The sequence below is a fragment of the Nerophis ophidion genome, linkage group LG16 (genome assembly GCF_033978795.1).
Source record: "Nerophis ophidion isolate RoL-2023_Sa linkage group LG16, RoL_Noph_v1.0, whole genome shotgun sequence".
Taxonomy (NCBI): domain Eukaryota; kingdom Metazoa; phylum Chordata; class Actinopteri; order Syngnathiformes; family Syngnathidae; genus Nerophis; species Nerophis ophidion.
In genome coordinates, this window is record NC_084626.1 from 25269778 (window position 1) to 25294920 (window position 25143).

The following is a 25143-nucleotide window of genomic DNA, read 5'->3' on the forward strand; positions in this document are numbered from 1 at the left end:
AATGCACTTTTGATGCAGAGCTCAGCCTGCATGCTCGCTGCGGTTTGAAAGTTAACGCTAAAGGAAAGCACCTTTTAAGTTCTTTAAAGTCGGTCTTAATGGGGCCAGGACCGCAGGGTTTGACGCGTACTTGCCTTCGGGTCACAGAGTCAAGGCTTTAGGTAAAGGTCAGTTTTATCAAGTTTGAAAGAATACTTAAAGGCCTACTGAAATGAGATTTTCTTATTTTAACGTCGATAGCAGGTCCTTTATACGTGTCATACTTGTTCATTTCGCGATATTGCCATTTTTTTGCTGAAAGGTTTTAGTAGAGAACATCGATGATAAAGTTTGCAACTTTTGGTCTCTAATAAAAAAGCCTTGCCTCTACCGGAAGTAGCAGACGATGTGCGCGTGATGTCACGGGTTGTAGAGCTCCTCACATCTTCACATTGTTTATAATCATGGCCACCAGCAGCAAGAGCGATTCAAACAGAGAAAGCGACGATTTCCCCATTAGTTTGAGCGAGGATGAAAGATTTGTGGATGAGGAAAGTTAGAGTGAAGCACTACAAAAAAGAAAAAAAAAGACGACGGTAGTGGGAGTGATTCAGATGTTATTAGACACATTTACTAGGATAATTCTGGAAAATCCCTTATCTGCTAATTGTTTTACTAGTGTTTTAGTGAGATTATAAAGTCATACCTGAAAGTCGGAGGGGTGTGGTGACTGTCAAGCGAAAAGAGTGCGCAGCGAAAGTCCAGTGCCCCGGGCAGTTTTTTGTCAGGGCGGCGTCATTGACGAACCAACGTGTGTGTAGCGAGAGAGAGACCATCCTAGTAGTGATTTAGCGAGACCCTGGTTAGGGTTAGGGTTTCTCCATATTTAATAGCCTAAGACAATATATATCACCGTAACTTTGGTATGATACGTTTTTTTCCTCGTATGCACTCTCACTGAGGCCACAGGGGCAATTATCAATCAATATTTACTTATATAGCCCTAAATCACTAGTGTCTCAAAGGGCTGCACAAACCACAACACAAACCACTACGACATCCTCGGTAGGCCCACATAAGGGCAAGGAAAACTCACACCCAGTGGGACGTCCGCGACAATGATGACTATGAGAACTTTGGAGAGGACGAAAGCAATGGATGTCGAGCGGGTCTAACATGATACTGTGAAAGTTCAATCCATAGTGGATCCAACTCAGCCACGAGAGTCCAGTCCAAAGCGGATCCAACACAGCAGCGAGAGTCCCGTTCACAGCGGAGCCAGCAGGAAACCATCCCAAGCGTAGGCAGATCAGCAGCGCAGGGATGTCCCCAGCCGATACACAGGCAAGCGGTCCATCCTGGGTCCCGACTCTGGACAGCCAGTACGTCATCCATGGCCACCGGATCGGACCGGACCCCCTCCACAAGGGAGAGTGGGACATAGGAGAAAAAGAAAAGAAACGGCAGATCAACTGGTCTAAAAAGGGAGTTTATTTAAAGACTACAGTATACAAATGAGTTTCAAGGTCAGACTTAAATGCTTCTACTGAGGTGGCATCTCGAACTGTTACCGGGAGGGCATTATTTGGCAAGCCTATGCCCCGACACGCTTGGGCACTTGTTTCGCAGCGAGCACTTATTTCGCTTGACAGAACTTATTTCGCCAGTGTCTCTGAGGGAAGCCCTGGAGGAGCCTAGAACGTCGCAGCTGCCTCTTTGACAGCTGCTGCAGTTGGTCACGAGCTCCGCTCATGTCTCCGGTAAGAGCCGACTTATTACCACAATTTTCTCATCCAAAAACTTGCTGGTTGACATGTGGTAGAGAAACATGTTGGCCTGACCGCTCTGTTCCATATTAAAGCTTCACAAAAGAAACACCGGCTGTGTTTTGGTTACTAAAGGCAGCTGCAATCCACCGCTTTCCACCAACAGCATTCTTCTTTGACGTCTCCATTATTAATTGAACAAATTGCAAAAGATTCAGCAACACAGAAGTCCAAAATACCGTGTAATTATGCGATTAAAGCAGACGACTTTTAGCCGTGAGTGGTGCTGGGATAAAATGTCCACTCCAACCAATAACGTCATCATTCCGCGACGTTTTCAAATGACACTTCGCGGGAAATTTTAAATTGCAATTAAGTAAACTAAAAAGGCCGTATTGGCATGTGTTGCAATGTTAATATTTCATCATTGATATATAAACTATCAGACTGCGTGGTCGCTAGTAGTGGGTGTAAGTAGGCCTTTAATTTAATTTACCGGCCATTCAGCCACACAGTTATGTTTTTTTTTTATTGCATCTCTTAGATTGCTTACGACTTTTCTCATGTACTATCACCATGGTTGTGGAGCAAAACACTCAAGTGTTGTTTCAGAACCGTAGCTGTCCGGATAATTACAGGCTTTTACATTGAATATAGTTCCTTTCTTTTAATTCGTAACGAGCACGTCTTACAAAATGAGCGTTTAATGTGGGCCCATTTTAAATGTGTGTGTAGTTTAATTGCACCTTCCCGACACCCAACTCTCGTCTTTTAAAAGATGCCAGCAGTAGATTAGTTCTACTTTTCCCAACTTCGCTATTGTGTTGATAATCAATCAATCAATCAATCAATGTTTATTTATATAGCCCCAAATCACAAATGTCTCAAAGGACTGCACAGATCATTACGACTACAACATCCTCGGAAGAACCCACAAAAGGGCAAGGAAAACTCACACCCAGTGGGCAGGGAGAATTCACATCCAGTGGGACGCCAGTGACAATGCTGACTATGAGAAACCTTGGAGAGGACCTCAGATGTGGGCAACCCCCCCCCTCTAGGGGACCGAAAGCAATGGATGTCGAGCGGGTCTAACATGATACTGTGAAAGTTCAATCCATAGTGGCTCCAAGACAGCAGTGAGAGTCCCGTCCACAGGAAACCATCTCAAGCGGATCAGCTGCGTAGAGATGTCCCCAACCGATACAGGCGAGCGGTCCATCCTGGGTCCCGACGAGCGGTCCATCCTGGGTCTCGACTCTGGACAGTCAGTACTTCATCCATGGTCATCGGACCGGACCCCCTCCACAAGGGAGGGGGGGACATAGGAGAAAGAAAAGAAGCGGCAGATCAACTGGTCTAAAAAGGAGGTCTATTTAAAGGCTAGAGTATACAGATGAGTTTTAAGATGAGACTTAAATGCTTCTACTGAGGTAGCATCTCGAACTGTTACCGGGAGGGCATTCCAGAGTACTGGAGCCCGAACGGAAAACGCTCTATAGCCCGCAGACTTTTTTTGAGCTCTAGGAATCACTAATAAGCCGGAGTCTTTTGAACGCAGATTTCTTGCTGGGACATACGGTACAATACAATCGGCAAGATAGGCTGGAGCTAGACCGTGTAGTATTTTATACGTAAGTAGTAAAACCTTAAAGTCACATCTTAAGTGCACAGGAAGCCAGTGCAGGTGAGCCAGTACAGGCGTAATATGATCAAACTTTCTTGTTCTTGTCAAAAGTCTAGCAGCCGCATTTTGTACCAACTGTAATCTTTTAATGCTAGACATGGGGAGACCCGAAAATAATACGTTACAGTAATCGAGACGAGACGTAACAAACGCATGGATAATGATCTCGGCGTCTTTGGTGGACAAAATGGAGCGAATTTTAGCGATATTACGGAGATGAAAGAAGGCCGTTTTAGTAACGCTTTTAATGTGTGACTCAAAGGAGAGAGTTGGGTCGAAGATAACACCCAGATTCTTTACCGTGTCGCCTTGTTTTATTATTTGGTTGTCAAATGTTAAAGTTGTATTATTAAATAGAGGTCGGTGTCTAGCAGGACCGATAATCAGCATTTCCGTTTTTTTGGCATTAAGTTGCAAAAAGTTAGCGGACATCCATTGTTTAATTTCATTAAGACACGCTTCCAACTGACTACAGTCCGGCGTGTTGGTCAGCTTTAGGGGCATGTAGAGTTGGGTGTCATCAGCATAACAGTGAAAGCTAATACCGTATTTGATAACTACAATTTCCTCGACAGGAGGACAACGACAGCACTTTGAAGGAGGGGATCTTTGTGTCAAAAATCACGAAGGACGGACCCGCCGACAACGCAGACGGACTGCAACTCCACGACCGGATTGTAGAGGTATGTTCAAGACGGAACAGGACAAATGAGAAGTGGGACAATGCACCATGTTTATCAATAATCACGGAGTACCGTACAGGGGCGTCACTAGACCTAATACTGTACTGGGGCACACCTGGGGCACAAATAATTCATGTGAGCGTGCAAAGCGCGCAAGTAAAAACATTTTTAGCACTTATTTATCATAAAAAATACATAAATAGTGCTTTAAACTATGAAATCATATCAGATGATGTTGTATGGATCTTTGATTAACCACCTGAAATTCAATCAATCAATCAATGTTTACTTATATAGCCCTAAATCACTAGTGTCTCAAAGGGCTGCACAAACCACCACGACATCCTCGGTAGGCCCACATAAGGGCAAGGAAAACTCACACCCAGTGGGACATCGGTGACAATGATGACTATGAGAACCTTGGAGAGGAGGAAAGCAATGGATGTCGAGCGGGTCTAACATGATACTGTGAAAGTTCAATCCACAATGGATCCAACACAGTCGCGAGAGTCCAGTCCAAAGCGGATCCAACACAGCAGCGAGAGTCCCGTTCACAGCGGAGCCAGCAGGAAACCATCCCAAGCGGAGGCGGATCAGCATCGCAGAGATGTCCCCAGCCGATACACAGGCAAGCAGTACATGGCCACCGGATCGGACCGGACCCCCTCCACAAGGGAGAGTGGGACATAGGAGAAAAAGAAAAGAAACGGCAGATCAACTGATCTAAAAAGGGAGTCTATTTAAAGGCTAGAGTAAATTAACTAATGCATTTGACCTACTTGTGCACTTTTTTACTCCAGACTTCTAAACTGCTACTGGTAAAAGCAAAAAGGAAGTGCAATGAATATTTTTGAAATATTTATTGCAGTAATCATCTGCAAATTTAACATCTACAAAAGTAAAACAAAAAATAAAGCACCGCTACATCTCTGGGTTCTTTTATATTATTTAATTTCCATTTATGGCCATGTGGCTAATCCTATTTCAGATACACAAAACTATAAAATATACACAAAACAATAAAGCCACGGTAGTAGAATAATCAATCAATCAATCAATCAATGTTTACTTATATAGCCCTAAATCACTAGTGTCTCAAAGGGCTGCACAAACCACCACGACATCCTCGGTAGGCCCACATAAGGGCAAGGAAAACTCACACCCAGTGGGACGTCGGTGACAATGATGACTATGAGAACCTTGGAGAGGAGGAAAGCAATGGATGTCGAGCGGGTCTAACATGATACTGTGAAAGTTCAATCCACAATGGATCCAACACAGTCGCGAGAGTCCAGTCCAAAGCGGATCCAACACAGCAGCGAGAGTCCCGTTCACAGCGGAGCCAGCAGGAAACCATCCCAAGCGGAGGCGGATCAGCATCGCAGAGATGTCCCCAGCCGATACACAGGCAAGCAGTACATGGCCACCGGATCGGACCGGACCCCCTCCACAAGGGAGAGTGGGACATAGAAGAAAAAGAAAAGAAACGGCAGATCAACTGGTCTAAAAAGGGAGTCTATTTAAAGGCTAGAGTAAATTAACTAATGCATTTGACCTACTTGTGCACTTTTTTACTCCAGACTTCTAAACTGCTACTGGTAAAAGCAAAAAGGAAGTGCAATGAATATTTTTGAAATATTTATTGCAGTAATCATCTGCAAATTTAACATCTACAAAAGTAAAACAAAAAATAAAGCACCCCTACATCTCTGGGTTCTTTTATATTATTTAATTTCCATTTATGGCAATGTGGCTACTCCTATTTCAGATACACAAAACTATAAAATATACACAAAACAATAAAGCCACAGTAGTAGAATAAATGAACAACTGTTGTGTGTCGGTTCAGGGAATCATTTTCTGAGAAGTAAACTGTAACGTCTCCTTTTCATTTTTGCAAAGTGGTCAATCACTCTGGACATACATGGAAATATTACAGTAACTGTTATACAGTTGACCAGTGGTTCCCAACTGCTGGGTCGTGACATAAAAGTGGATTGTGTGTCATTTTCAGTGAGTCGCAGTCACATGTGTGCATGAAAAAAAAAAGTTTAGGGAGAAAAAAATCTAATTGTGGCAACAAAACCAGATATTTTTAGCCATTTTTCTAGTGACTATTAGTGAGTATTTTAGCAAAAAGCAAACCGACTAACAAGTTGGAGGAGGACTCAGGACAGACATGGAAATATATTTTTTTTTAATCTAAATGGGGGCAACAATACCTGATATTTTCAGCCATCTTTCTGAAAACAAATACTGAAATGTTACAATTTTTTCTGGAAACAAAACCAGATGTTTTAGCTGTAGCCATTTTTCTGGTGACAAAACAAGATTATTTTAGTCAAAGTCGCACCGATTAACAAGACAAGTCTACTGTGCTATTTTTCTGTGAAATAAACTTGAATGATTTAAAAATTTGACTCACGACTTGATGATATGGAAAAATGTTTTTCTTCCTGAAGATAAACCAAACTCACACATGCTGACTCCAAATCATCATTGATGCAGAAGCAGCAGACAATAACCAACATTATGTTTCATGTTCATTGGAAATTCCCCCGACAGCTCGTACAGCAAATGAATATGCTTGTCTTGATACAAGGAAGAACGTTAGCTAACTTAGCATCAACTTAAGACAATGATGTTGCCTAGCTAGCGAGGACTTCACTTACATCTCTCTTTTCTCGCTTCTTCTTCCCTGCTGCGGGCAAATAACTTTTTTAAATCAATCTAGGAGTTACAGCTTGAGTCAAATCAAAATCAAAATAATGTAATTAACAAATTGTTGTTGGCTAACGTTAACCTACCTCAACGCAGTGATTCTCATCCCTCTCTCTCTCGATCCACACGTGGATAAATTACCATATTAATTAGCCATGTGTCATTGTTACGTGGAGTGAATACAGTAGAAATCAATTACCATACTAAGTAGTATGTGTGCTGTTGTCTATGTTATGTAGACTTAAAACTCTGAAGCATTTTTTTTATTGGTGAAATTTTCTACTGGGCACTGCAGATAAACAGTGGGGCACGTGCCCCAGTGAAATATGTCTGGCGACGCCCCTGGTACCATATCTCCTTGAATTGCCGCCGGGGCGCTAATTCATTAAATCCTCTTCTCACTCCTGCGCTTACCAAAGGCATGCGGTAAAAAGTAAGCATGCGCTAATTATTTTAAAACCTCGTCTCACTCCGGCACTTACCAGAGGCATGCAGTAAAAATTGGAGTGTTGATGTAAGCTTGGACCTTAAATCCTACTGAATAGTTCTTAAACTTCCTCCCTTTGTGCGATTTCAAATTACCGGTATTGATATCAGCCTCCTCCATTTTGAAAAATGATGACAGGGGAAGTGTCACTGGTTACGTCACAAGTTTGACCAGACGGTAATACTAAGCATGCGCTAATTATTTTGCGAAGCGAGTTTGACCCGGCAGTAATTCAAGGCAGGCCCTGCGGCAATTCAAGGAAGTACGGTATTTATGGGTTTTACTGAGCTCCAGTTGGCGCCTCAAAATTGTTTTTTGGATTTTACTGCAGCCCAGGGTAGGGCTAGGCGACATGGCGGAAAACTGTATCACAATAAAAGTGTTTTATATTTGTCAATATCAATATTTTTTATCAGTTTTATGACCTATCAAAAGCAAGAACCAGGGGAAAAATACATTAAATACAAACATTTTTATTTCCAATGTAACCTTCCTCTTAGGGCTGGGCGATACGGCCTTTTTCTAATATCTCGATATTTTTAGGCCATATCGCGATACACGATATATATATCTATTTTTCCTTAGCCTTGAATGAACATTTGATGCATACTGTCAGAGTTATTTGGTGTTGAACCCCAAGATGCAGAGATGGAGGCAGGCATGGAATGTGAAAACATGATCTAATTAAATGCTAAGACAAAAACAAAACCAAAAGGGTACAAACACAAAGCGCGCACGAGGCGGATAATCAAACAAAAGGAGCTAGCCTGGGAGCTAGAAAATAACGAACAGGAGCTTAGCGTGGAAGCTAGCGGGTAGCGAAGTCGTACTTGTATAATAAAAATTAAAACGGAAGCAGGGAACAAAAAAACAGTAAGCTACAAACATCAACTGAATATAGCTTACCGCTACGCTGCAAAGACAAGGTGCGACACGACAGGAGCGATAACACATCACAAGAGCGCCTGGACGTGACATCGACAAGACAAGACAATACAATGATCCAGCAACTGACACAAGACAAAGCAGGTACAAATAGGAGCAGGCTGATTGGCAACAGGTGTGGCCAGGTGCCAATCAGCCGCAGCTGAGGAGGAACACAGCACTCAGGGAACAAGACAGGAAGCTGACAAAATAAGAGCACTAGACAGGAACTAAAGACAGGAGATACTAAACACAGAGGAAAGACAAATGCAGAGGAAAAAACTAAAACATTGACAAACTGTCAGGGGAAAGCCTGACACATACAACCACAGCAGTATGATGATTCTATGTGTCCACATTAAAACATTATTCTTCATACTGCATTAATATATGCAAATTTTTAACTTGCATGCAGAGAAGGAAATCACAACCAAGTCAATTTACCAAATTTGTATTTATTAAACAGTTATTAAGCAGTGGCACAAACGTTCATGTCATTTCAAAACAGAAAGTGCAAGATTGTCAGAGACATTTTAAGTGTCAAATAAAAATGAGCTGCATAAAAGGAAATCAAATAGTTTTCTTCTTTCGCTATGTGGTTACTACGGACTTTATTTAATTCTGTTGGAGATGTTGATGTTACACCCCTGTAGAGGGGGGGATATTGAACAGGAACACGGACACGATGTTCACTCATTCAGGTCCGGTCTGGAATGCCAATTTTCCAAAAAACATACACTTTTAAACAATGATTTTCAAACATTGCACCTTTTTAAACATTACTCTTTTTTAAAGAATTACATTTCTCTATTCAAAACAGGCTCTGCTTTTTACCCATAGATTTATTAGATTTTATTTTTTATTATGTATAGCATGGGTGTCAAAACTGTGCCTCGGAGGCCATTTGCGACCCACAGCTAATGTTTTAAAGGCACCACAGCACATTCCAAAAATACTATTAAAACAAAACCATAAACAAAAGTGAAATAAAAACGTTTAAAGGCTAAATGTAATTTAGAATTGATTGATTGATTGATACTTTTATTAGTACAGTGGGGGCGGTATAGCTCGCTTGGTAGAGTGGCCGTGCCAGCAACTTGAGGGTTGCAGGTTCGATTCCCGCTTCCGCCATCCTGGTCACTGCCGTTGTGTCCTTGGGCAAGACACTTTACATTTAAACCAGTGCCACCCACACTGGTTTAAATGTAACTTAGATATTGGGTTTCACTATGTAAAGTGCTTTGAGTCACTAGAGAAAAACGCTATATAAATATAATTCACTTCACTTCACATATTCCATACAATTAACCACTAAATGGTAACACCCGAATAAGTTTTTCAACTTGTTTAAATAAGGGTCCACGTTAATCAATTCATGGTAAAAGTTGCAACGTTGACTAATAAAACAAAGCTGTTGGCTGTATCATTTTTCTTTTAATAAAAAAATGAAAACGGGTCCCACAGACCCGAACCCTTTTTTTAATATGATGCAGTGTCTCGAGCTGTAACCACAATAATAAACGTACAGTACACGTGACAATGAACGTTGCGCGGAAAATTTCTCTGCCGGTTTCTGCATCCCGCAGGGCTTCTTTTTTTGTGTTTCCACACAAGTTTGCAACATTGTTTATCAACACTGTCTGCTCTCATTTTCTCGCACAATTGACCTTCTGATGTTCTGTGTACCGATAGTCTGTGTGTGTGTGTGTGTGTGTGTGTGTGTGTGTGGGGGGGGGGGGGGGGTACACAGAACATCAATTTCCACACTTCTTTTAGCCCCGGGTCCAGTGGACCCGGACATCTTATATGTAATAGAAATGTGTAGAGGTGGTGTATGGTGTTTGGTCATTGATTGATTGATACTTTTATTAGTAGATTGCATAGTTCAGTACATATTCCGTACTATTGACCACTAAATGGTAACACCCCAATAAGTTTTTCAACTTGTTTAAGTCGGGGTCCACGTCATTAGATATGTACTCTGATATATGTTCTTCACAGAAAATGAGCCAAAGTCAGTGAGTCTCAGTTTGGAAAATTATTTGTATCATTTTTCTTTTAATAAAAAAATGAAAACGGGTCCCACAGACCCGAACCCTTTTTTTTAATATGATGCAGTGTCTCGAGCTGTAACCACAATAATAAACGTACAGTACACATGAAATTGGCCCCTGTGAGACCAACTCGCAAAGGCGTAACTCAACACCGCCTGGGTGGCAAATGTGAAGATAAACATCATAAAGTAGTCAATGTTGTAGCATGTTCACCCAAGGAGGTGAAACGTGACCGCGCCGTAGTGGAAGTGCTAGTTCCAGTAAGTCTATATGGATGTAACATGTACATGATGAGCCACGGCTCGTTCCTTTACAACAGGCTCTTAGCAAGGCGGTGTGATAGCAGATGGCACTCCTCCAGCTCAGGCTGCTATGAATGCACCCTTGTTCCGTGGGACCTCTTCTCCATCAAAAACAAAACCTTGTTGGCTTTTGCTAGAGATCCTCTAAAGCAGACCTATGCAAAATAATGCATTAAAGGCCTACTGAAATGAGATGTTCTTATTTAAGCGGGGATAGCAGGTCCATTCTATGTGTCATACTTGATCATTTCGCCGTATTGCCATATTTCTGCTGAAATGATTTAGTAGAGAACATCGACGATAAAGTTCGCAACTTTTGTTCGGTAATAAAAAAGCCTCGCCTGTATGTGCGCGTACTCACATCCTCACATTGTTTATAATGTGAGCCACCAGCGGTAAGAGCAATTCGGACCGAGAAAGCGACAATTTCCCCATTAATTTGAGCGAGGATGAAAGATTTGTGGATGAGGAAAGTTAGAGTGAAGGAGTAGAAAAAAAAAAAATTAAATAAAATAAAAAGCGACGGATCTGTCCAGGGTGTACCCTGCCTTCCGCCCGATTGTAGCTGAGATAGGCGCCAGCGCACCCCGCGACCCCAAAAGGGAATAAGCGGTAGAAAATGGATGGATGGATGGATCCGGGCGGCGGCAGTGTGAGCGTTTCAGATGTAATTAGACACATTTACTAATCAAATAAAATCAACTTTATTTATAAAGAACATTTAAAATTTACCACAGGGGTAGCCAAAGTGCTGTACAATGGACAGGTTAAAACTGTGGTCCCCAACCACCGGGCCGCGGACCGGGCTGCAGAAGAATTTTTTATTTTAAAAAAATAAATAAATAATTTAATCCATCCATTTTCTACCGCTTATTCCTTTTTGGGGCCGCGGGGGGCGCTGGCGCCTAACTCAGCTACAATCGGGCGGAAGGCGGGGTACACCTTGGACAAGTCGCCAACTCATCGCAGGGCCAACACAGATAATTTTTTTTTTTATCAAATCAACATAAAAAACACAATATACACTTACAATTAGTGCACCAACCACAAAAACCTCCCTTTTTCATGACAAAGAAGGAAAAAAAGTACTGATTTTTACAATAAAGTTCTAAAGCTTGGTGATTTATCAGATATATCAGATTGTTGGGATTTTTTTGTTACATATTTCGCCGTGTTTGTTGCATTTTTGTTGCCTTTTACTTGATTGTAAAATATATGGGGTTTGACATTCATATGTTGTGAATATTCAGTGTTTTATTGTTCATAGTTAATATTGTAAATCACACATTCTTTATTTTTATGTACATTCTGGGTGTGTTATTCAGTAAAAAAAATGTCAAATTCCATTCTGGTTTTTAAGGCTGTCTGTCATAACGTTTTTAGGATTCAATCAGACATTATTGTGAGGTTTTGTATTAATGGTCCTGAATATTTCACAGCTTAAAAAATAAATAAATATATATATAAATGGGTTGTACTTGTATAGCGCTTTTCTACCTTCAAGGTACTCAAAGCGCTTTGACACTACTTCCACATTTACCCATTCACACACACATTCACACACTGATGGAGGGAGCTGCCATGCAAGGCGCTAACCAGCACCCATCAGGAGCATGGGTGAAGTGTCTTGCTCAGGACACAACGGACGTGACGAGGTTGGTACTAGGTGGGGATTGAACCGGGGACCCTCGGGTTGCGCACGGCCACCCTTTCACTACGCCACGCCGTCCGTCTATATATATATATATATATATATATATATATATATATATATATATATATATATATATATATATATATATATATATATATATGTGTATATGTATATATATATATATATATATATATATATATATATATATATATGTATGTATGTATACATACGTATATATGTATATATGTATGTATATATATATGTACATACATATATATATATATATAAATAAACTGATTGATTGAGATATATATATATATACATACATATATATATATATATATATATATATATACATACATATATATACATACATATATATGTATGTATATATATATATATATATATATATATATATATATATATATATATATATATATATATATATATATATATATATATATATCAATCAATCAGTTTATTTATATAGCCCTAAATCACTAGTGTCTCAAAGGGCTTCACAAACCACAACGACATCCTTGGTAAAGCCCACATAAGGGCAAAGAAAACTCAACCCAATGGGACGTCGGTGACAGTGACAATGATGACTATGAGAAACCTTGGACGGGACCCGCATATGTGGGCAACCCTCCCCCCCCTAGGGGACCGAAAGCAATGGATGTCGAGCGGGTCTAACACGATATTGTGAAATTCCAATCCATAGTGGATCTAACATAACCGTGAGATTCCAGTCCAAAGTGAATCCAATATAGTAGCGAGAGTCCCGTCCAAAGTGGAGCCAGCAGGAAACCATCCCAAGCCGATACACAGGCGTGCGGTCCATCCTGGGTCCCGATTCTGGACAGCCAGTACTTCATCCATTGATGGTCATCGGACCGGACCCCCTCCACAAGGGAGGGGGGGACAGGGGAGAAAAAGAAAAGAAGCGGCAGATCAACTGGTCTAAAAAGGGAGTCTATTTAAAGGCTAGAGTATACAAATGAGTTTTTAGGTGAGACTTAAATGCTTCTACTGAGGTGGCATCTCGAACTGTTACCGGGAAGGCATTCCAGAGTACTGGAGCCCGAACGGAAAACGCTCTATAGCCCGCAGACTTTTTTTGGGCTCTGGAAGTCCCTAATAAGCCGGAGTTCTATGCCGGGACATATGGTACAATACAATCGGCAAGATAGGATGGAGCTAGACCGTGTAGTATTTTATACGTAAGTAGTAAAACCTTAAAGTCACATCTTAAGTGCACAGGAAGCCAGTGCAGGTGAGCCAGTACAGGCGTAATTTGATCAAACTTTTTTGTTCTTGTCCAAAGTCTAGTCCAGGGGTAGGGAACCTATGGCTCTAGAGCCAGATGTGGCTCTTTTGATGACTGCATCTGGCTCTCGGATAAATCTGAGCTGACATTGCTTGACACGATAAGTAATGAATAATTCCACTTGTAATCACAGTGTTAAAAATAACGTTCAAAATATAAAACATTCTCGTGCATTTTTAATCCATCCAACCGTTTTTCAACGCACCTGTTCAAGAAGTTGCGTTAATGGTAAAAAGTTATTTATTTATTATTGGTTAGTGTGGGGCTTGCCCTCCTGGGGGTTCTTCACACCACTCGGCACCGACGTGAGAGCCTGTTTCAGGGTTACAATATTGTTTTATTTTTCAATAAGTCACTCAGTTGCTTTCCAGCAATTGTCTTTTTCTCTTTTGTTCTTGCTCGCACTCTGGCTCCAGCCCCAACCCCGTCTCTCCTCCTGGCTGCTGCTTATAACAGAGCGGCATGTACGCACCTGTCGCTAATTTCGAGTCCGGTCCTGGCAACACCCCGCTTCGCTGCAGGCCCGCAGGCCACGCCCCCTTACAGTTAGCTTCAGAAAAACAATGTTATTACAAAGAATAAAATACCTACTATAGTCTAGAAATGTTACTTAAAAAAGCACGCGTTTAGTTGTGTTCAGTGTTAAAAAAAAATATTATATGGCTCTTACGGAAACACATTTTAAAATATTTGGCTTCTTGGCTCTCTCAGACAAAAAGGTTCCCGACCCCTGGTCTAGATCAGGGGTGCCCACACTTTTTCTGCAGGCGAGCTACTTTTCAATTGACCAACTCGAGGGGATCTACCTCATTTATATATATCATTTATATTTATTTATTTATGAAAGAGACATTTTAGTAAACAAGTTAAATGTGTTTAATGATAATACAAGCATGTGTAACACATATAGATGTCTTTCTTTCACCAAGACAAGAATATAAGTTGGTGTATTACCTGATTCTGATGACTTGCATTGATTGGAATCAGACAGTAATGATGATAACGCCCACATTTTCAAATGGAGGAGAAAAAAAGTTGTCCTTTCTGTACAATACCACATGAAAGTGGTTGGTTTTTGGCATCTAATTCATCCAGCTTCCATACACTTTACAAGAAAAACATTGGCGGCAAATTCCGTAGCTTGCTTGATTGACATTCACGGCACCCGAAGGTCTTGTGAGATGACGCTGGCTGCTGCCAGTTCATTATTATGAAAAAAATGACAGAGAGGAAGGCGAGAAACACTTTTTATTTCAACAGACTTTCGCGCCGTCCCTTCCGTCAAAACTCTAAAGGCCGACTGCACATTTCCTATCTTCACAATAAAACCCCTGCTTCATGCTGCCTGCGCTAACAAAATAAGAGTCTCGGAAAGCTGGCGTGCACAAGTGATGTGCACGCCAGCTTTCTGAGGGGTCGCTTGTGCACGCCAGTTTTCCGAGACTCTGTATTTAGTTAGCGCAGGCAGCATGAAGCAGGGCTTTTATTGTGAAGATAGGAAATGTGCAGTCGGCCTTTAGAGTTTTGACGGAAGGGACGGCGCAAAAGTCTGTTGAAATAAAAAGTGTTTCTCGCCTTCCTCTCTGTCATTTTTTCATAATAATGAACTGGCAGCAGCCAGCGTCATCTCACAAGACCCTCGGGTGCCGTGAATGTCAATCAAGCAAGCTACGGAATTTGCCGCCAATGTTTTTCTTGTAAAGTGTATGGAAGCTGGATGAATAAGATGCCAAAAACCAACCACTTTCATGTGGTATTGTACAGAAAGGACAACTTTTTTTCTCCTCCATTTGAAAATGTGGGCGTTATCATCATTACTGTCTGATTCCAATCAATGCAAGTCATCAGAATCAGGTAATACACCAACTTATATTCTTGTCTTTGTGAAAGAAAGACATCTATATGTGTTACACATGCTTGTATTATCATTAAACACATTTAACTTGTTTACAAAAATGTCTCTTTCATAAATAAATAAATATAAATGATTTATATAAATGAGGTAGATCCCCTTGAGTTGGTCAATTGAAAAGTAGCTCGCCTGCAGAAAAAGTGTGGGCACCCCTGGTCTAGATAGATAAACCGGTCCCAGACACATTGTTTTCTCCAAATTTGGCCCCCCGAGTCTAAATAATTACCCAGGCCTGCTCTCAAGTGTTTGCAAATCCAAGACTGCCTGGTCTAACGTGAACCTTTTTGGTAAATGCATAACTGTGTTTTATTCCGAAGGTCATTAATTTGATTGGCATGAGCCATCTCTCAGCATGTAATGACAGCTTTTTTTTTTTGTCTTTCACCTAACACTTTTTACTGTTGATATACTTTCGTTAGCGCGGCTAAGTACACTGTCTGGAGCCCCTTTCAAAGTTGCTAATCCTCGCCTCCTGGGTGGCAAATTATCTACTTTTCTCCAAAGTGTCATTGTCACTGGAGGTTGAGAATGAACCAAACATTTGACACACACAGCAAGAGCAAGGGAGAGCATGTTAAAGAAGAATAAGTGCTTTGCACACTTGAACAGAAGTCTAACTGAAACTTTGTTCGCGCAACGTAAGGAAATTAGCAAGTAGATTGAAAATTATTATTGGAGAGAATATAAAACTACACAAAGCAACAACATTGTTCGGGATAACATCTGAAATTCAATACTATGTAGGTCAACAGCCACAGGAGGAGCTTTTGTAACCTGTGAACTTTTTTTAAAGGGTTTTGTTGTAATTTATATTCCAAATAATATACTGTGAGCAGTATATTATTTGGAAGGCCAGAACTTCCACCTTCTCATTCAAAGCGTTTTCTTTATTTTCATGACTATTTACATTGTAGATTGTCACTGAAGGCATCAAAACTATGTGGAGCTATGTACTTCCAGAAGGCGATTTTTACAACAAAGTTCTAAAGCTTAGTGATGTATCAGATATATTTCATTTCATTTCATCTTTATTTATCTCATTCATTGATGTGCATTTAGAACGATACATAATTATATCACAATTATACAATTTAAATTCACACAATTCCTGAGAAGGAGCAGGATGAAGAAAATCTTACAATTTCCTGCCCCCTTTGACATAGTACATTATCTTACTTCATGAATATCATTTAAGCCGACACATGTATCCCAAATGTAATGAAACAATCAAAAACAAAAAAACAAAAGAAAAACACAAGTGCAAAACTTCATAAAGTATAAAGCAAACCAAGAAAATAATAGTAATAATATACACCTCACGGAATGATACAGAGCAAATACAAAACCAGACAAAAAAATAAGTAAAATAATATATATTTTTTTCAATTGGAATATATTTTTAGAGTTTTTTATCTCGTTGTAAAGAGAATTCCACAATTTTACCCCCACCACTATATGTATATATATATATATATATATATGTATATATATATATATATATTTCAGATTGTAGGTGTGGTTTTTTTTGTTACGTATCTTATTTTGCTGTTTTTTGCGTTTTTGTTGCATTTCGCTTGATTGTAAAATAAGTCGATGGAAAGGGGGTGTGACATTCATATGTTGTCAATATTCAGTGTTTTATCGTTCATAGTTAATATTGTACATCACACATTCCTTGTTTTCATGTACATTCTGGGTGTCTCGTTCAGTTAAAAAAATGTAAAAATACATTCCGTTTTTTGAGGCGGTCTGTCATAACGTTTTTAGCATTCAATCCGACATTATTGTGAGGTTTTGTTTTAATGTCCCTAAAAAAAGTAGAAAGCAAACCAAGAAAATAATAGTAATAATATACACCTCACGGAATGATACAGAGCAAATACAAAACCAGACAAAAAAATAAGTAAAATAATGTATATATTTTTTTCAATTGGAATATATTTTTAGAGTTTTTTATCTCGTTGTAAAGAGAATTCCACAATTTTACCCCCACCACTATATGTATATATATATATATATATATATATATATATATATATATATATATGTATATATATGTATATATTTCAGATTGTAGGTGGGGGTTTTTTTTGTTACGTATCTTATTTTGCTGTTTTTTGCGTTTTTGTTGCATTTCGCTTGATTGTAAAATATGTCGATGGAAAGGGGGTGTGACATTCATATGTTGTCAATATTCAGTGTTTTATCGTTCATAGTTAATATTGTACATCACACACTCCTTGTTTTCATGTACATTCTGGGTGTCTCATTAAGTAAAAAAAAATGTAAAAATACATTCAGTTTTTTGAGGCGGTCTGTCATAACGTTTTTAGCATTCAATCCGACATTATTGTGAGGTTTTGTTTTAATGTCCCTAAAAAAAGTAGAAAGCAAACCAAGAAAATAATAGTAATAATATACACCTCACGGAATGATACATAGCAAATACAAAACCAGACAAAAAAATAAGTAAAATAATGTATATATTTTTTTCAATTGGAATATATTTTTTGAGTTTTTTATCTCGTTGTAAAGAGAATTCCACAATTTTACCCCCACCACTATATGTATATTTATATATATATATATATATATATATATATATATATGTATATATATATATATATATATTTCAGATAGTAGGTGGGTTTTTTTTTTGTTACGTATCTTATTTTGCTGTTTTTTGCGTTTTTGTTGCATTTCGCTTGATTGTAAAATAAGTCGATGGAAAGGGGGTGTGACATTCATATGTTGTCAATATTCAGTGTTTTATCGTTCATAGTTAATATTGTACATCACACATTCCTTGTTTTCATGTACATTCTGGGTGTTTCATTCAGTTAAAAAAATGTAAAAATACATTCCGTTTTTTGAGGCGGTCTGTCATAACGTTTTTAGCATTCAATCCGACATTATTGTGAGGTTTTGTTTTAATGTCCCTAAAAAAAGTAGAAAGCAAACCAAGAAAATAATAGTAATAATATACACCTCACGGAATGATACAGAGCAAATACAAAACCAGACAAAAAAATAAGTAAAATAATGTATATATTTTTTTCAATTGGAATATATTTTTAGAGTTTTTTATCTCGTTGTAAAGAGAATTCCACAATTTTACCCCCACCACTATATGTATATTTTTATATATACATATATATATATATGTATATGTATATATATATATTTCAGATAGTAGGTGGGTTTTTTTTTGTTACGTATCTTATTTTGCTGTTTTTTGCGTTTTTGTTGCATTTCGCTTGATTGTAAAATAAGTCGATGGAAAGGGGGTGTGACATTCATATGTTGTCAATATTCAGTGTTTTATCGTTCATAGTTAATATTGTACATCACACATTCCTTGTTTTCATGTACATTCTGGGTGTTTCATTCAGTTAAAAAAATGTAAAAATACATTCCGTTTTTTGAGGCGGTCTGTCATAACGTTTTTAGCATTCAATCCGACATTATTGTGAGGTTTTGTTTTAATGTCCCTAAAAAAAGTAGAAAGCAAACCAAGAAAATAATAGTAATAATATACACCTCACGGAATGATACAGAGCAAATACAAAACCAGACAAAAAAATAAGTAAAATAATGTATATATTTTTTTCAATTGGAATATATTTTTAGAGTTTTTTATCTCGTTGTAAAGAGAATTCCACAATTTTACCCCCACCACTATATGTATATTTTTATATATACATATATATATATATGTATATGTATATATATATATTTCAGATAGTAGGTGGGTTTTTTTTTGTTACGTATCTTATTTTGCTGTTTTTTGCGTTTTTGTTGCATTTCGCTTGATTGTAAAATAAGTCGATGGAAAGGGGGTGTGACATTCATATGTTGTCAATATTCAGTGTTTTATCGTTCATAGTTAATATTGTACATCACACATTCCTTGTTTTCATGTACATTCTGGGTGTTTCATTCAGTTAAAAAAATGTAAAAATACATTCCGTTTTTTGAGGCGGTCTGTCATAACGTTTTTAGCATTCAATCCGACATTATTGTGAGGTTTTGTTTTAATGTCCCTAAAAAAAGTAGAAAGCAAACCAAGAAAATAATAGTAATAATATACACCTCACGGAATGATACAGAGCAAATACAAAACCAGACAAAAAAATAAGTAAAATAATGTATATATTTTTTTCAATTGGAATATATTTTTAGAGTTTTTTATCTCGTTGTAAAGAGAATTCCACAATTTTACCCCCACCACTATATGTATATTTTTATATATACATATATATATATATGTATATGTATATATATATATTTCAGATAGTAGGTGGTTTTTTTTTTTGTTACGTATCTTATTTTGCTGTTTTTTGCGTTTTTGTTGCATTTCGCTTGATTGTAAAATAAGTCGATGGAAAGGGGGTGTGACATTCATATGTTGTCAATATTCAGTGTTTTATCGTTCATAGTTAATATTGTACATCACACATTCCTTATTTTCATGTACATTCTGGGTGTCTCATTCAGTAAAAAAAAATGTAAAAATACATTCCGTTTTTTGAGGCGGTCTGTCATAACGTTTTTGGCATTCAATCCGACATTATTGTGAGGTTTTGTTTTAATGTTCCTAAAAAAAGTAGAAAGCAAACCAAGAAAATAATAGTAATAATATACACCTCACGGAATGATACAGAGCAAATACAAAACCAGACAAAAAAATAAGTAAAATAATGTATATATTTTTTTCAATTGGAATATATTTTTAGAGTTTTTTATCTCGTTGTAAAGAGAATTCCACAATTTTACCCCCACCACTATATGTATATTTATATATATATATATATATGTATATATATATATATATATATCTATTTCAGATTGTAGGTGGGTTTTTTTTTTGTTACGTATCTTATTTTGCTGTTTTTTGCGTTTTTGTTGCATTTCGCTTGATTGTAAAATATGTCGATGGAAAGGGGGTGTGACATTCATATGTTGTCAATATTCAGTGTTTTATCGTTCATAGTTAATATTGTACATCACACATTCCTTGTTTTCATGTACATTCTGGGTGTCTCATTCAGTTTAAAAAATGTAAAAATACATTCCGTTTTTTGAGGCGGTCTGTCATAACGTTTTTAGCATTCAATCCGACATTATTGTGAGGTTTTGTTTTAATGTCCCTAAAAAAAGTAGAAAGCAAACCAAGAAAATAATAGTAATAATATACACCTCACGGAATGATACAGAGCAAATACAAAACCAGACAAAAAAATAAGTAAAATAATGTATATATTTTTTTCAATTGGAATATATTTTTAGAGTTTTTTTATCTCGTTGTAAAGAGAATTCCACAATTTTACCCCCACCACTATATGTATATTTATATATATATATATATATGTATATATATATATATATATATTTCAGATTGTAAGTGGGGTTTTTTTTTGTTACGTATCTTATTTTGCTGTTTTTTGTGTTTTTGTTGCATTTCGCTTGATTGTAAAATAAGTCGATGGAAAGGGGGTGTGACATTCATATGTTGTCAATATTCAGTGTTTTATCGTTCATAGTTAATATTGTACATCACACATTCCTTGTTTTCATGTACATTCTGGGTGTCTCATTCAGTTAAAAAAATGTAAAAATACATTCCGTTTTTTGAGGCGGTCTGTCATAACGTTTTTAGCATTCAATCCGACATTTTTGTGAGGTTTTCTTTTAATGTCCCTAAAAAAAGTTAGCGAAGCATCTGAAAACTAGAAATGACGCAATGCGTTACTGAATTCGTCAACAGCCACAAGAGGAGCTTTTCTAACCTCTAAACGGTTTTGTAATTTATATTCAAAATAATATACTGTGATATACGCTACAGGTCAAAAGTTCACCTTCTCATTCAATGCGTTTTCTTTATTTTCATGATTATTTACATTGTAGATCAGGGGTCACCAACCTTTTTGAAAACCAAGAGCTACTTCTTTGGGTACTGATTAATGCGAAGGGCTACCAGTTTGATACACACTTAAATAAATTGCCAGAAATAGCCAATTTGCTCAATTTACATTTAATAAATAAATCTATATAAATATATATAAAAAAATGGGTATTTCTGTCTGTCATTCCGTCGAACATTTTTTTTACTTTTACAGAAGGTTTTTTTGTAGAGAAAAAATGATGAGAAAAACATTTAATTGAACAATTTAAAAGAGGAGAAAACACAAAAAAATGAAAATTAAATTTTGAAACATAGTTTATCTTAAATTTCGACTCTTTAAAATTCAAAATTCAACCGAAAAAAATGAAGAGAAAAACTAGCTAATTCAAATCTTTTGGAAAAAAAAAAAAAAAAAATCATGGAACATCATTAGTAATTTTTCCTGATTAAGATTAATTTTAGAATTTTGATGACATGTTTTAAATAAGTTAAAATCCACTTTGAAATAAGAGTTAAGTTTGATTCTTTTTGCCGGAATATATTTTTGGAATTTTAAGCACAATAAGTTTGAAGAAATATTTCACAAATATTCTTCGTCGAAAAAAAACAGAATCTAAAATGAAGAATTAAATTAAAATGTGTTTATTATTCTTTACAATAAAAAATAAAACAAATACTTGATCATTGATTCAAATTGTCAGGAAAGAAGAGGAAGGAATTTAAAAGGTAAAAGGTATACGTGTTTAAAAATCCTAAAATCATTTTAAGGTTGTATTTTTTTCTCTAAAATTGTCTTTCTGAAAGTTATAAGAAGCAAAGTAAAAAAATAAATGAATTCATTTAAACAAGTGAAGACCAAGTCTTTAAAATATTTTCTTGGATTTTCAAATTCTATTAGAGTTTTGTGTCTCTTAGAATTAAAAATGTCGAGCAAAGCGAGATCAGCTTGCTAGTAAATAAATACAATTTTAAAAATAGAGGCAGCTCACTGGTAAGTGCTGCTATTTGAGCTATTTTTAGAACAGGCCAACGGGCAGAGGTGGGTAGTAACGCGCTACATTTACTCCGTTACATCTACTTGAGTGACTTTTGGGATAATAAGTACTTCTAAAAGTAGTTTTTATGCAACACACTTTTACTTTTACTTGAGTATATTAATAGAGAAGAAACGCTACTTTTACTCCACTCCATTTATCTACTCGCTACTTTTTTTTTTATCGCTCTATTAATGTTTGTTTTGGTTTTTCAAAGTAGGAACTACGCATGCCTGCGTTTAACCAATCACATGCAGTCACTGGTGACGTTGGACCAATCAAACAGAGCCAGGCGGTCACATGACCGTCACACGTCGAATCCGACTTTAAAAAGTTGAAAAACTTATTGGGGTGTTACCATTTAGTGGTCAATTGTACGGAATATGTACTGTACTGTGCAATCTACTAATAAAAGTTTCAATCAATCAATCAAAAGTGTAAAGGAAAAAAGACACTTTTAATTTCAACCGTACTTCCCGTCAAAAGCCTAAAGACTGATCGCACAGTTCCTGTCTTCACAATAAAAGCGCCGCTCCATGGCGCCTGCGCTAACAAAATAAGAGTCTCTGAAAGCCGGCGCAAACAAGCTAGCAAGCTACGGAGTTTGCCGCCAATGTATTTCTTGTAAAGTGTATAAAAACCAATATGGAAGCTGGACAAATAAGATGCCAAAAACCAACGACTTTCATTTGGTATTAGACAGAAAGGAGGAACTTTTTTTCTCCTCCATTTGAAAATGTGGACATTATCAGCACTACTGATTCCAATCAATGCAAGTCATCAGAATCAGGTAATACACCAACTTATATTCTTGTCTTCATGAAAGATAGGAATCTATATGTTAAACATGCATATATACCTTTAACATGTAAACAAAAATGGCAAAATAAATAAATATAAATTATATACTGTATATACATATATATATATATATATATATATATATGTATATATCCAACCATCCATCCATCCATTTCCTACCGCTTATTCCCTTTTGAGGTCGCGGGGGGCGCTGGCACCTATCTCAGCTACAATCGGGCGGAAGGCGGGGTACACCCTGGACATATTACTATATATGATATGTGTGTGTATGTATATATGAGGTAAATCACCTCGACTTGGTCATTTATTAAGTAATTGATAAACGTCGGAAAACTTATTGGGGTGTTACCATTTAGTGGTCAATTGTACGGAATATGTACTGTACTGTGCAATATAATAATAAAATAATCAATCAATCGATGAATGCCTACTGAGCTTATGGTGCTGTTAAGTTATTGTGGCTCAATTTGCCTTTTTTTTTATTTTAATGTATTATTATTAAATATATATTATTATTTTAGTTGCTTAAGAGATATACCTGGCTCTGAATTTGCTCATTGCTATTTTTATGTTTTTGTGCATTATTTGTTGCCTTAATCAGGTTACTCATCAGTTACTCAGTACTTGAGTAGTTTTTTCACAACATACTTTTTACTTTTACTCAAGTAAATATTTGGGTGACTACTCCTTACTTTTACTCGAGTAATACATCTCTAAAGTAACCGTACTCTTACTTGAGTACAATTTCTGGCTACTCTACCTACCTCTGCGAACTCTCAGGTACGAGCGGCGATGAGTGGGTTAAGAATTCCGAGTGTGAAAATAGGAAGAGGATAGAGACGCTGTAAATGTCACCTTGTAAACCCTCAGCAAACATTCTGAGGTCGCACAGGGCGAACATCAACAACTACTTAAAAATAAACTGACACGGGGAAATGCCAGTACTAATAGGGCGGGTAGGACTCAGTACGTATATGTGTGCGTCTTCTAGTGGAGGAGGGGGCTAACCAGGAGGAATGTGTTCCAGCTAAGACAATATTTATATAAATATATAGACTTCTGAACTGCTGAGTGCAGACTGGAAGAGCAAAATTCCACAAAAGAACCTTTTCATTCGGTCCCAACTCCCCCACAAGGTGAGAGCCATGACTATAATGGTGCGTACTGTATGCTTGTGTCTGTTGATGACGCTTGTAGTCACCACTAGATTGAACATGTTTTGAGATATGTTATCAGACAGTACAGTAGTCTGGTCCCCATACCAATATTTTAGTACCGGAATCGGTACCGAAATGTATTTCGATACTTTTTTTTTTTTTTTTTTCTAAATAAGGGGGTGTTTTAAGGACATAATTGACCACAACTGATAACTTGACTTTGTCCTAATTATAAACTAGGGTGTAACGGTACACAAAAATTTCAGTTCGGTACGTACCTCGGTTTAGAGGTCACGGTCCGGTTCATTTTCGGTACAGTAAGAAAACAATAAAATATAATTTTTTTATTAACCAAATTTGTAAACAATGGCTTTATCCTTTTAACATTGGGAACACTATAATAATTCTGCCCAGGTTAATCAACATTAAACTGCCTCAAATTGTTGCTCAGATTAAATAAAATGACAAAAAATGTGCAACATTTAACAGTTTCAAATCAACTTTAATTTATCACAGCATTTGGGAAGCCTGTAGTTGATTTTTATTATATAAAGGTTATATTTTTATCAACATGTGATAGCAGGGACCCTGCCATTCAAAGCTTTTTTGTCCGTAAAACACACACACCGCAAAATGAGCTAACGTTACGCTAAAAGCTAATTAGCCTTCACCTCAAGCCAGAACTGCGAGCGAGCTGAGCTGCAGTTTAAGTTTCTAGAAGGCCAA

At 37.3% G+C, this 25143-nt stretch overlaps 1 protein-coding gene across 5 annotated transcripts in view; it reads left to right on the forward strand.

Annotated features, from left to right (window-relative positions):
• pdzrn3b (PDZ domain containing RING finger 3b) overlaps window positions 1–25143 on the forward strand; it is a 378976-nt gene that overhangs the window by 61410 nt on the left and 292423 nt on the right. The window contains exon 5 of one of the 5 annotated variants that reach the window (XM_061874756.1): window positions 4008–4115. The exons of the other annotated variants lie outside the window; for them this stretch is intronic. Within the exon in view, the coding sequence (XP_061730740.1) occupies window positions 4008–4115 (108 nt within the window). The remainder of the gene's footprint in view (window positions 1–4007; window positions 4116–25143) is intronic. 5 annotated transcript variants of the gene reach the window in all.